The sequence below is a fragment of the Equus przewalskii genome, chromosome 2 (assembly GCF_037783145.1).
Source record: "Equus przewalskii isolate Varuska chromosome 2, EquPr2, whole genome shotgun sequence".
NCBI lineage: Eukaryota > Metazoa > Chordata > Mammalia > Perissodactyla > Equidae > Equus > Equus przewalskii.
The window spans coordinates 14,281,574-14,293,734 of NC_091832.1; the positions used below are offsets into that span (position 1 = coordinate 14,281,574).

General features: G+C 41.1%; 1 protein-coding gene across 8 annotated transcripts in view; it reads right to left on the reverse strand.

Annotated features, from left to right (window-relative positions):
- Positions 1 to 12,161, reverse strand: part of ST3GAL3 (ST3 beta-galactoside alpha-2,3-sialyltransferase 3) — a 197,219-nt gene that overhangs the window by 74,638 nt on the left and 110,420 nt on the right. For 4 of the 8 annotated variants that reach the window (XM_070609917.1, XM_070609912.1, XM_070609913.1 and 1 more), the window contains one exon: positions 5,890 to 5,982. In XM_070609917.1, the coding sequence (XP_070466018.1) occupies positions 5,890 to 5,982 (93 nt within the window). Of the gene's footprint in view, positions 1 to 5,889; positions 5,983 to 10,794; positions 10,858 to 11,645; positions 12,061 to 12,161 lie in introns of those variants that run through there. The other 4 variants (XM_070609910.1, XM_070609911.1, XM_008543982.2 and 1 more) reach the window with 2 other exon arrangements.

The window sequence follows — 12,161 nt, forward strand, 5'->3', positions numbered from 1 at the left end:
ACACTCATTATTTTCTGGTTTTTTTTTTTTTTGATAACAGTCATCCTAATGGTGTGAGGTGGTGTCCCACTGTGGATTTGATTTGCATTTCCCTAATGATTAGTGATGCTGAGCAGTTTTTCACATGCTTGTTGGCCATTGTATATCTTCTTTAGAGAAGTGTCTATTCAAGTCCTTTGCCCATTTTTTAATCAGTTGTTTGTCTTTTTGTTGTTGTTGAGCTGTAGGAGTTCTTTATATATTCTAGATATTAATCCCACATCAGATAAATGATTTGTAAATATCTTCTCCCATTCTACAGGTTGCCTTTTCCTGCTCATTTTTAAATCACTGTTTAAAACAAAAATAGATGAGAACAATGCTGAGTGGGTTTATAACACATATAGATGTAAAATGTCTGACAAAAATAGCAGGAAGGGTTGGGTCTGGCCTAGTGACGCAGCAGTTAAATTCGTACATTCTACTTCGGTGGCTCGGGGTTCACCTGTTTGGATCTTGGGTGCAGACTGACGTGTCACTTGTCAAGCCATCCCACATAAAGGGTAGAGGAAAGATGGGCGTGGATGTTAGCTCAGGGCCGGTCTTCCTCAGCAAAGGGAGGAAGATTGGTGGCAGATGTTGGCTCAGGGCTAATCTTCCCCAAAACAAAAAAAACCCAAAAATAATAAAAAGAAAAAAATAGCACAAAGGATAGGAGGGGGAATGGAAATATACTATTGTAAGGTTCTTAAACTCTAAGTGAAGTGCTATAATATTATTTGAAAATAGATTATAAATTAAAGATATACGCTGTAAACTCTAGAACAATCAAGAAAAACACACAACAAATAGGTAGAGCTATTAAGCCAATAGTGGGGTAAAATGAAGCCATAAAACACACTCAATTCTTCCAAAAGGAGGCAGGAAAAGAAAAGAAAAGAAAAAAGTAAAAACTAATAGCAAGATGATAGATTTAAACACAAACTTATTGATGATTATATTAAATGTAAATGGTATAAAAACTCCAATAAAAGGGAGACACTGTCAGATTGGATAAAAAAGCAAGACTCAACTATGTGCTGTCTATAAGAAATCCATTTTAATCATAAAGAGACAGGTAGGTTAGATGTAAAATGATGGACTGCTGCCAACCAGCCCTAATACCCAACTTTTCTGAGGCTCAAGTGTAAAAACAAATATACTCTTTCCCCCCAACACACAAAAATGTAAAAGGATGGAAAAACATATGCCACGATGAAGCTAATTTTAAAAAGACTGAAGTGGTTACATTAATATCAACCAAAGGAAGATTCAGAGCAAGGATTATTACCAGGCAAAAAGGGACATTTCAAAATAATGAAGGAATCTATTCAGCAAGGGGATACAACAATCCTAAATGTATATGCACTAAAGGGAAGAGCTTCAAAATACATGAAGCAAAAATTGATAGAGAATCAACATCCATCTGTTAGTAAGTGACAGGAAATCAGTAAGGATAGAGGAAACTTGACAAACACTATCAACCAATCTAATCTAATTGCCATTTATAGAATACCCAATAACAGCAGAAATATTTTCTTTTCAAGTGTACACAGAATATTCCAAAGATAGACCATATTTTATCCTAACAGTCAATTTAAAAGTATTAAAATCATACAAAGCATATTCTCTGATCACAACAAAAACAGACCAGATATCTATAACAAAAATATATGAAACATCCTCAAACATTTGGAAATTAAAGCAAAACACTTCAAAAGAACCCATGGGTCAAAGTATAAATCACAAGTGAAGTTAGAAAATATTTTTAATTTTTAACTCAATGAAAATAACAATACAATATCAAAATTTGTGGGAGGTAGCTGATACAGTTTATTGAGGGAAATTTATAGCATTAAATGCTTATATTAGAAAGGAATCAAATCAATGGTCTAAACTTCTACCTTAAGAAACAAACAAACAAACAAAAACACATTAAACCCTAAATAAGTGGAAGGTAGGAAATAATAAAGACAAGAGCAGAAAACAAGAATACAGTGAAAAAAAAACCAATAGAGAAAAATCAATGAACCTAAAATCTAGTTCTTTGAGATACTCAATAAAAATGATAAACCACTAAGCAGGCAGATTAGGAAAAAAAGAGAAAACATACAAATTACCAATGTCAGGCATAAAAGAAAGGACCACTCTTGAGATCCTAGGTGTTAAAATAATAATGATGATATTACGAACAATTTTATGCCAATAAATTCAACAATTTAGACAAAATGCATAAATTCCCTGAAAGAGACAAACTACCAAAGAAGAAACAGGAAAACTCAAATAGAAATAGGGAAGCCCTAGATCTATTAAAGAAATTTAATTCTTAGTAAAGAACCTTCCCATAAAGAAAATTATAGGCCTAGATGTCTTTGTTGGTGAATTCTACCAAACATTTAGGGAAAAATATTATCAATTCTACACAAAACTTTCAGAAATCTGCAGATGAAGGAATTTTTCCCACTTATTCTATGATGTCAGCATTGACCTGAAACCAAAACTAAAGATTACAAGAAAAGACCAATATTGCTCATGAACGGAAAAACAAAAATGCTTAAAAAAATCAGCAAATTGAACCCAGCAATATATAAAAAGAACAAAACATCAGGACCAAATGAAGTTTATCCCAGAAATGAAACGTTGGTTTAACGTTAAAAAAATCAATCAATAAAAAAAAATCAATGTAATTCACTATATTAATAGACTGAAAAAGAAAAGCCATATATGGTCATCTAAAAAAATGCAGAAAAAGTATTTGACAAGATTCAATACTATTCATTATAAAAATTCTCAATAAACTAGAAATAGAAGAGAACTTGCTCTATCTCAAAAAGGGTATCTATGAAAATCCTACAGCTAACACCATAATGGTGAAAGACTAAATGCTTTCCTCCAAAGATTGGAAACAAGGCAAGTATATTCACGCTCACTTTATCTATTCAATATCGTACTAGAGTCTAGCCAGTGCAACGAAGCAAGAAAAAGGAATAGGAAGCATCCAGATGGGAAAGGATGAAATAAAACTGTCTTTATTAACAGAAGACATGGCTGTCTATGTATGTATGATATTGGTGTGAGGATAGACATAAAGATCAATGGAATAGAATAGGGAATCCAGAAACAGACCCACATATATCTTTCCATACATTTAACTGATTTTCAAGAAACATGGCAGAGAAATTCAATGGAGAAAGAATAGTCTTCAACAAATGGTTCTGGAACAACTGAATACACGTATGCAAAAAATGAACCTTAACTTTAACATTTCACTATATACAAAAATTACTTGAAAGGGTCATAGACCTAAACATAAGAGCTAACCCTATAAAAATTATAGAAGAAACAGGAAAAAAACTTCTGACCTTGGATTAGGGAAAGATTTCTTAGATAAAACACCAAGAGCAAAATCCATAAAAGAAAAAGTTGATAAATTGGGCTTCAGCAAGATTAAAAACTGCTCTATGAAAGACACTGTTAACAGAATGAAAAGGCAAGCCATAGACTGGAAGAAAATATTTGTAAACCACCTATCTGGCAAAGGGCTTCTATCCAGAATATGTAAAGTTGTCTTACAATTCAATAAGAAGACAATCAATTAAAAAATGGCAACAGATTTGGACAGTTCCTCAAAGATAAAAGAATGCCAAATAAACACATGAAAATGATACTCAATATGATTAGTCATTAGTAAAATGCATTTTAAAACCACAGTGAGATAGCACTATAAATCTACTAGAATAGCTAAAATTAAAAACACTGATGACACAGATGTAGAGCAACTGGAACTTTCATAATTGCTGACGGGAAAGCAAAATAGTACAGTCAATTTGGAAAACAGTTTGGCAATTTCTTATAAAGTTAAACATATATCCTGTATACAAATGTTTATAGAGGTTTTTTTATAATTACCTATAAGTGGAATTAATACAAATGTCTTTTGACTGTTAAGTAGATAAACAGGCTGTGTTACATCCATACAATGGAATACTATTCAGCAATAAAAAAGAACATAAAGCTGATATACACAATACATGTATGCCTCTCAAATGGATTATACTAAATGCAATAGGCAGACTCAAAAGGCTACACACTATATAACTCCATTTCTATGACATTCTGGAAATACTGCAGGGACAGAAAACCAACCAGTGGTTGTCAGGGGCTGGGGTCGGGGGGGGGGTTAACTGTAAAAGAGCATGAGGGAACTTCTGATGAGGGCTGATGATGGAAACATTCTATTGATTGTTGCGGTGGTTACTCAAAGATGTGCATTTATCAACACTCATACAACTACACTAAAAACTAAATTTTACCATATGTAAATTAAGCTTCAGTAAGCCTTACTTTTAATAAAATTATGATATATCCATACAATTGTATATTGCATAATCTTTAAGAAATAAGATTACTATATATGCTGGTAATGGGATAATTTCTAACATACATTGTTAGGAGTAAAAAGCAAGATGCAGAACAATAAATACAGTATGTTCCCATTTATGGTAACATTGGCCGTCTCTGGGGAAGGGGTCTGGAGTGGGAATACATACCCTTTTGTAGTGTTTGAGTTATTTATTTTTTTAACCACATGCTTGTATTACTTTCAATTAGAAAATGTAAAAGAAACCTATATACAGGTCAAGGACACTCACAGGTGTCTGGCCCAGGGGACTGAGTCACGAGGGCCTGAGAAAACACGTGTAAGAATATGGAACGTGGAGCCAGACACTGAGGAGGAGCTCAATAAATAGTTGGGGGAAGTAGAATATTTGGAATCAATTCGGAAGGCAGACCCTGGACAAAGAGATCTCTATCTGAACACCAGATATTCAGCCGCAGAGCCTGTTTTACACAGGAGCTAAGCTTGGACCGTTCACATCAGAAAAAGAAAAGGAGCATAAAACCCAAATATCCTGGGTTTCCTTTTGGGCAAGCTGTTTCTCAGCATTCCTCTGCAAGCACATTGTGTGCCCTCACCTCAGCCTTCTAAAGGATGGGGTGAAAGCCCTTCCCCCATGAACAGCCCACCCCAAGAGGCCACCCCTAGGCTCCTCTGGTGGTCCAAGCGCTACATCCTGAGTCTTGGAGGGTCCTGAGCAGCCATTCCTCCAGCCCCTCCACATCAGACACTTCTATAACTTTCCAAAGGTACAAAATGATCCTGACAGTTTCACTGCACTCCAGACTGCAGACAAGACAATCTCAGCACATCAGGCCCTTCTCCACACTAAGGCTGCAGGAAAAGAAGACCCAAAAGGAAAAGGCAGATAAGTAAGTGAGGCCTCTTAGCGAATTTGGTAAAAGGAACTCCCAGGGTTTGGCACAGCTTCATTCAGCAAGCCTACTATCAAGGAAATCAGGAACTCCAGAAAGCAAAATAGACAAAGAAGGAAAGAGTCAAAACAGTCAGCCTCAGAAACTCCTATTTCTTCCCTGCTATATTTGGATATACTTCCCTGAGGCCAGGAAGCTGGTCCTAGCTTCCAAAAGAGTTTGGACACTGATTGTATGACAGGAGCTTCTGTGCTGGGGAGCTTTGTCTGGCTGCTTCTGGATACCAGGCTTCCAAGTGGCAACCACCTAGATTCTACCTCCTCGCTCCCCTTCACAGAAACAAGCTGTGCTGGCAGGTGCAAGCTCCAAGAAGCAGGAGAGTGGGTAAGGCGTAGCGAGGCATAGAGTAGGATTGGGGTAGGAACCAACTAGAAGTAAAGTCCTTTCCAGGCACCCACAGACTTGAGAAGACAGAAGGGAACTTACAATAGAATCTCCTCTTCTCAGGAGCATATCACTTGCCATGAGGGCAGAGTCTCTGACTGCTGGACCATGGACCAGGTTGTCTGGGTGATGGGAAGAAACTGGAGCACTTACCGGGGGAAGATGGCAGTCATCAAGGCTGAAGCATGTCCAGGCTTGCAAGTTCCCTCTGAAAAGTTTGCGTACTTGGTGGCTAACTCAGGAGGCCTATGGAAAGAGAAGGAAAGTCACAGCTTGCCAGGCACTGAGCAGTCAGCAGGTTATTAGTTCATGAAGGGCTTGTAGGCGTTTAAAACTCGAATAAAGCTTCATTCTCTATAATCAGCACTTTAGCCCCTTTTCTACATCAAGCTTTCAGGGGGAAAAATCACAAAGGAATAGGTAGATAAATAAGCAAGGCCCCTCAATGGAATTTGGTAAACGGAACTCACTGGCTTTTGAATAGATTCTTAGCAGTCAGCCTGACACCAAGGAAATCAGGAACCCCATCCAGGCTCCCAGATGGGGAAAGTGGAGCTTAGAGACCTAACGAGAATGCTGCTCAGGCTTTGCTACTCATACTGCCCTTTCAACCTTCCTTGTATGGTCCTACATGTCCAGCCTCATCTGCCTCTATTCTCTCCATACACGCTATGACCCAGCCAGTGGGAACCACTCAGGGCCTTGAACAGAGACCAAATATAAGTTGGGCTATTTCTGCAACCTATTCTCTCTGCCTGCAATATTCTTCTTTGTCCTCCTCCGTCTGGCTATGCCTACTGGTCCTTCACAACTAAGCTCAGATGTCAACTTCACTGGGAGTAATACCCTAACCCTGAGATGGGGCTAAGTGCCACCTCTATGCTCCCACAGTCCCTCTCCCTGCCACCCACATAACGTACTTATCCCCATTAGCACTTGCCATGCTGTACTGTAACTGTTAGCAGTACGTCTCCCTCATTATACTGTAAGCCCCTGAGGTCAGAGCCTGATTTAACCCTGCACCCCCAGTACCTTACACAGAGTTGGGTACACAGAAGACCCTTATAATTTTCTGAAGGAGTAAAATGACCCTGACAGTCTCACTGCTCTTAGACTGGAAACAAGACAATCTCGGAATCCACAAGTCAGAGATTGCTGAATATTTTCAGCAGACTTGTGTGTTCCAGCCCTGGCTTTGCTGCTGTGTGACTGTAGTCAAATCACTTCACATCTATGGGCTTCAGTGTCCTTATGTTTTCAATGTGGGGCTGGAGTCACTGCCTGGCCACCAAAAACTCTGCCCACTGCAGTCTAGGGAAAACCACACGAAAGAACAGGACACATTCAGTGACTGCTGGGGCTAGAGGCCCTGTGTGCTGGGGCACCTGAAGAGCCCTGGCTGGTTGCCAGTTCCTGGTCCCAACCTCACCCGCCTCCACTCTTGGGCCTGCTGCCAACACTCTGATGACCAGCTGCTCTACTGTGCTGGGGCCCTGTGGCAATTCCCCCAGGGCTGCCTTCTGCAGGGACTGGGAGGGGTGGGTATGGGAGACAGGGGGCTGACGCCTGTACTAGATAGCCAGAAATGATCATGCCACTGTCTGTTGTGTGTCCTGCGTGATTCACTCATGTGCCCCTGTGGGCCTAGTCCAGGGCCTTGAACAGAGTAATTGCTCATTGAATTTATACAAACTCATCTCTATCCGTGTGTAATTTCTTCTAGAAATCTACATTTTTTTACCCTTCCCTACCAATGAAATTTAAAGCCTCAAATGCAAATGCAAATGCTGACTGACAAGCCAGAATCGGGACTTTATTTGGTAAGCAAAAGAAAGTCAAAGGTTTAACAAAATAATTTACATAGCAATATTTTCTTAACAACTGGATTTCAGAAACAAAATATAAATTTCAGTGCAACTACTGAACTTACTGGAAGCTTTTGGACTAGTCACGGTGATTAAAACATTATAGATTTTTTCTATTACTCCTCTCAATAGCTATGTGAGTAGGTGCTATTCATTATTAATTTACACACAAGCTCAGAAAGATGCATATAGCTGGTAAGTGGTAGATATTGGATTTGAACCCATTTCTCTCTAACACCAGTGCAGGAGCTCTTAACATGGCACTATGTGTATCACAGTAAGAGACATCACAGAGGGAAGCAGAGTCTGAGGAGAGCACACAGGAGGTCAGTGCAGGCAGAGACTGGATAGAGAGGAGGATGGAGAAGGCCTCGCACAGCTCTTTGAAAGTGTGTATACAAGCAGTGAGGCATTATGAATCCCTCATATCCTTGTCTCCCAATCCCCCATTATCTGCTTGCCTACCTTGTACTGTGGGTTCTTGCGGTCTTTCTGAATGCCAAAAAGTTTCACAAAGAAGATGAAAGATGGATGGCATGTACAACAACAGACAAACCTTTGGCCACATTTTTCCTCTCTCTAGTTTACACCACCAACTTTTGCCAAGGTGCTTCTAGAATAAGGGCCATGGGACACTCCAGGGTCCACGGACTCAGGTAACCTATAATGGAGAAGAGGAAGCACTGGCAAGCTGGAGCACAGGGAAGCCAGAACCCAGCAGGGAAGGCTCTTCCCACACAGTGCAAGGTAGTCAGATATCAAGGATGAGCAGCTCCCCATTTCAACCCTCCATTCAGAAAGCAACAGTAACTTCTAAAAGCATAGCCCCGGGTACAGTGGGCCACGTCAAATTATTACCAAATTAAAATGCCTTAGAAATGGCCTCCTGACTATCCCAGTGAGAGAAGAATAGGGGGAGTGTTGGGGATTCTGAGTCATACAGCAGGCTGGGACCTCCGGGGCAGTTAGCGGTCAAAACCAGCAAGATTAACAGTTGCCAACTCCCTTGGGCCAGAATAGTTAGTTTCTCTAAGGCACTCACACTCCAAATGCCAGGAGGCCCCCACAGATGTCTGATCAAATCACTCAGCCCTTGTTCTCTTCATACTCTGCAGCTGGCCTTTCATTTTGGGAGATTTAGCATTTCAACCATTAAGAGCACCCATTGTCCTGCAAACGTGACTACCAAACCCCTGGGGCGAAGAGTGTAAACCACTGTACTCTCAAGAGGAAATCCAGATGGACAGACTGGAACCCAAAAGAAGGCACCAGACTTCCACTCCCCTGCTTCACTCCGAAGCAGCGAGTTTAAGGAATCAGGCCAAGCAATGGGTTGTAAGTGGGAAGAGCATAGGATGTGGAATCCAAAATTTTCACAGAGGACACTGGCAAGCTGTGTGACCTTGGCCAGTGATGGAAAATCTGATTCTCAGCTTCCTCATCTGCAAACAGGAAGCACTGGATTCCCAGGGATCTTGGGAGGCTGTGGTGAGAAAGGACATTCGCAAGGGCTGGCTGCGCTCTAGAGCACCACAGAAACGTTACGTGAAAGATGGGGCAGCACAGGCAGGCAGCCAGAGGGTGGAGGCTTTGAACACAGCTCAAGTCTGGATTCTGTCACAGGAGAGAGTCACTGAATGACTTCCAGTGGGAGAGTGTCCTGATCCAGGGGTGCATTTTAAGGATCAACATTTGGGAGGCGAGGAGCAGCACTGAAAGAGGCTAAAAGGAGCAGTCCATGAAATAGAAAAATAATCAGGAGAGAGTGTGATGACAATTGAGCATAGTGCCAAGGGAAGGAAGTGTCTCAAGAAGGATGCAGGGATAGACTGTGTCAAACACTGCAGTAGGCCTGGTAAGGTGTGGCCATAGGATTGACACCTGCATTTGGCAACATGGAGGTTACTTCTGACCTTGAAAGGGCTGTTTTACTGGGGTGTGGGAGCAAAATGCGGATTTCACTGGGTTTAAAAGAAAATGGAGAATTGGAGTCATGGAATATAGTTTGTTTGTTTGTTTGTTTTTGGTGAGGAAGATTGGCCCTGAGCTAAGATCTGTTGCCAATCTTCCTCTTTTTTTTTCCTCCCAAAGCCCCATAGTTGTATCTCCTAGTTGTAGGTCATTCTAGTTCCTCTATGTGGGACACCGCCACAGCATAGCTTAATGAATAGTGCTTAGGTTGGTGCCCAGGATAGGAGCCCAAGAACCCCAGGCTGCTGAAGCAGCACGTGAACTTAACCACTCCACTATGCGGCTGGCCCCTATAAACTACTATTTTTAGGAGTTTGCTATAAAGGGAGACAGAGAAATGGGCCATAGCTGGAGGGAAGAAGCAGGGAACGATGTTTTTTGAGGTTAGGAAATATTTTAGTATGTTTATAAGCTGATTAGAATAAGAGGAGGAGAAATTATGTAGTGGAGACGGGACAGCTGTAGGAGAAACATCCTTGAGTAGGTGAGAGGCGAAAAGATGTAATACAAAAGTAGAAGGGTTGGCCTTAGCTCTGCTACCTGGCCCTGCCCTGGCCAGTGACGACCTATTCATCTGGCGCATTCAGTTTAAGCACTTTCTTTATGAAGCTTTTCATGATTGCTTCCCCTCCCAAATAGAACCAAGCTATCCTGCCTGTGTACCCCATTTTACCTAGAAGTGACTCTCACTTTAGCTTGCTCCCTTGTTCCCACACCCCCTTTCTCTCTCACCTCCTTCCCTTCTTTTCTCTGATTCACTCATTCGTTCGTTCATTCAACAAACACTTAGCATCAATAGAGTCACTCTGTTTGGATTTGTCTCCTGGCTCTATCCTTTACTAGCTGTGTGACTTTGGGTGTGTTATTTAATTGCTCTATGCCTTAATTTCCACATCTTTAAAACTAGGATTATGCTAGTACTTCATAAAACTGCTATGAGGACTATGTTGAGGATAAAGTGCTTAGTACAGCGCCTGGCACATAGTTCTCTCTCAATACATGCTAACTGTAACAGTCTTGTTGTTATGTGCCAGACATTGGCCTGAGATTAGGGATACGATGATGACTAGGACATTGTTACAGCCTAGCGCTAGTTACACTGAAGAGTAACTGTCCATTTAAATATCTTTCTCTCTTAGACTATGAAAACAGAGCATAATGCAGAGCAGAGTACCATGCATGGCACAGAGTATATAAGTACCCAACAAAATGTTGGACTGACCTCAATTCGTTGCCTTGACTTGACAGTTGATTGATAGGAAGTGTCAGGCAGAGGTGGTAATGGCTGAGGAAAATGGAGAAGGGATTTTGAGGGTTATTCCTGAGGACTCTACAGATCAGTGATGGGCATCTTGTGACCAATAGTCTAGTTTCTAGAATCCTCTCAGAGAGGACTGAACTGAGATCAGCACCCTACCATGTGTCCCTCATTCCATGTGCTAATTTCCTGATGTAGAGATCGAGGAAATGGCTATGAGAATAAAATAAGACGATGTCTATAACACCTACACTGCCTGAAAAATAATAGTTAATAAATAATCGTTTCCTTTCAAGCAAATATAGCTACCCAATATTACTGTGCTGGCAGGCCTTGCATGAACACAGATAAGAACCCTCCACAGAGCTCACCCCACCACTGCTTCCTCAGTTCTGTTCTCTCTAGCCTTCCCAATGAAGAGGCCTTTCTCCAATTAGTAGACGGATGTCTCTTAAACAATGACATGACTTGGGAGATGGCAGAAGCAGCTTAGGTTAGCTTCAGTAATCCTATTCTAGCATTAAACATTTTCCTTTTTTTCTGAAATAGATTTTATGTAAGAAAGGTTACTTAGATCCTTTCAAACTCCAAGATGGAAACTTTTTTCCTTAAGGACAATTTCTATCTCCTCTGACTGCCTCTCCCCTCCGTCCCCATTATTACAGGTCTGCTGGCTCTTCCTGCATTATCATCAGTCTCTTCATTCACCCATATTTGGGGTGTTGCCAATCCATCCTGCCCTGGGCATCACTGACCCTTTGCCCTTTGTGAACTCCAGTGCAAACCTAGGCTTCTACAGTTTTTGCCCCACTTACAGCGATCTATGACAAACTTGGCAGCACTGTCTCATGTCTCTTCGTCGCTTTAGGAGACGAGGGACTGCTTGATCTGAGCCATCTGGAATCTGTGGTATTTCTCAGCTCTGGAGACCCTGACTTTCAGCAACTGCTCCTGGGCACTGCAATACCTTTTCAACAAACCGGGCCGCTCTACTGTTTGATCAGTGATTCTGGAGCTGATTTCACTGCGGTTTATCTTTGTCTCCAGGGCCTCGTAATATATTTCATTTTGGCTAGGAGGATGCTCTCCAGGAAGCTCTTGTAAAAGCTTTAGCCTGAGCTGTATAGGCCACTCTCACAGAGACTCTCCATCAGGGATCTGTTGCGACGGCTCCAATTCAACTTTGTTTCTACATTTTACTTCTTTAAAAATAAAAAACTCATCTTCTTTCTGGGTGGTAGAGAAAAGAACAAGGAAACTAACATTTACGTACCTAAACCATGTGCCAGACAGTTGACCTAATTACGTAATTTAGCTTTATAATAATCCTC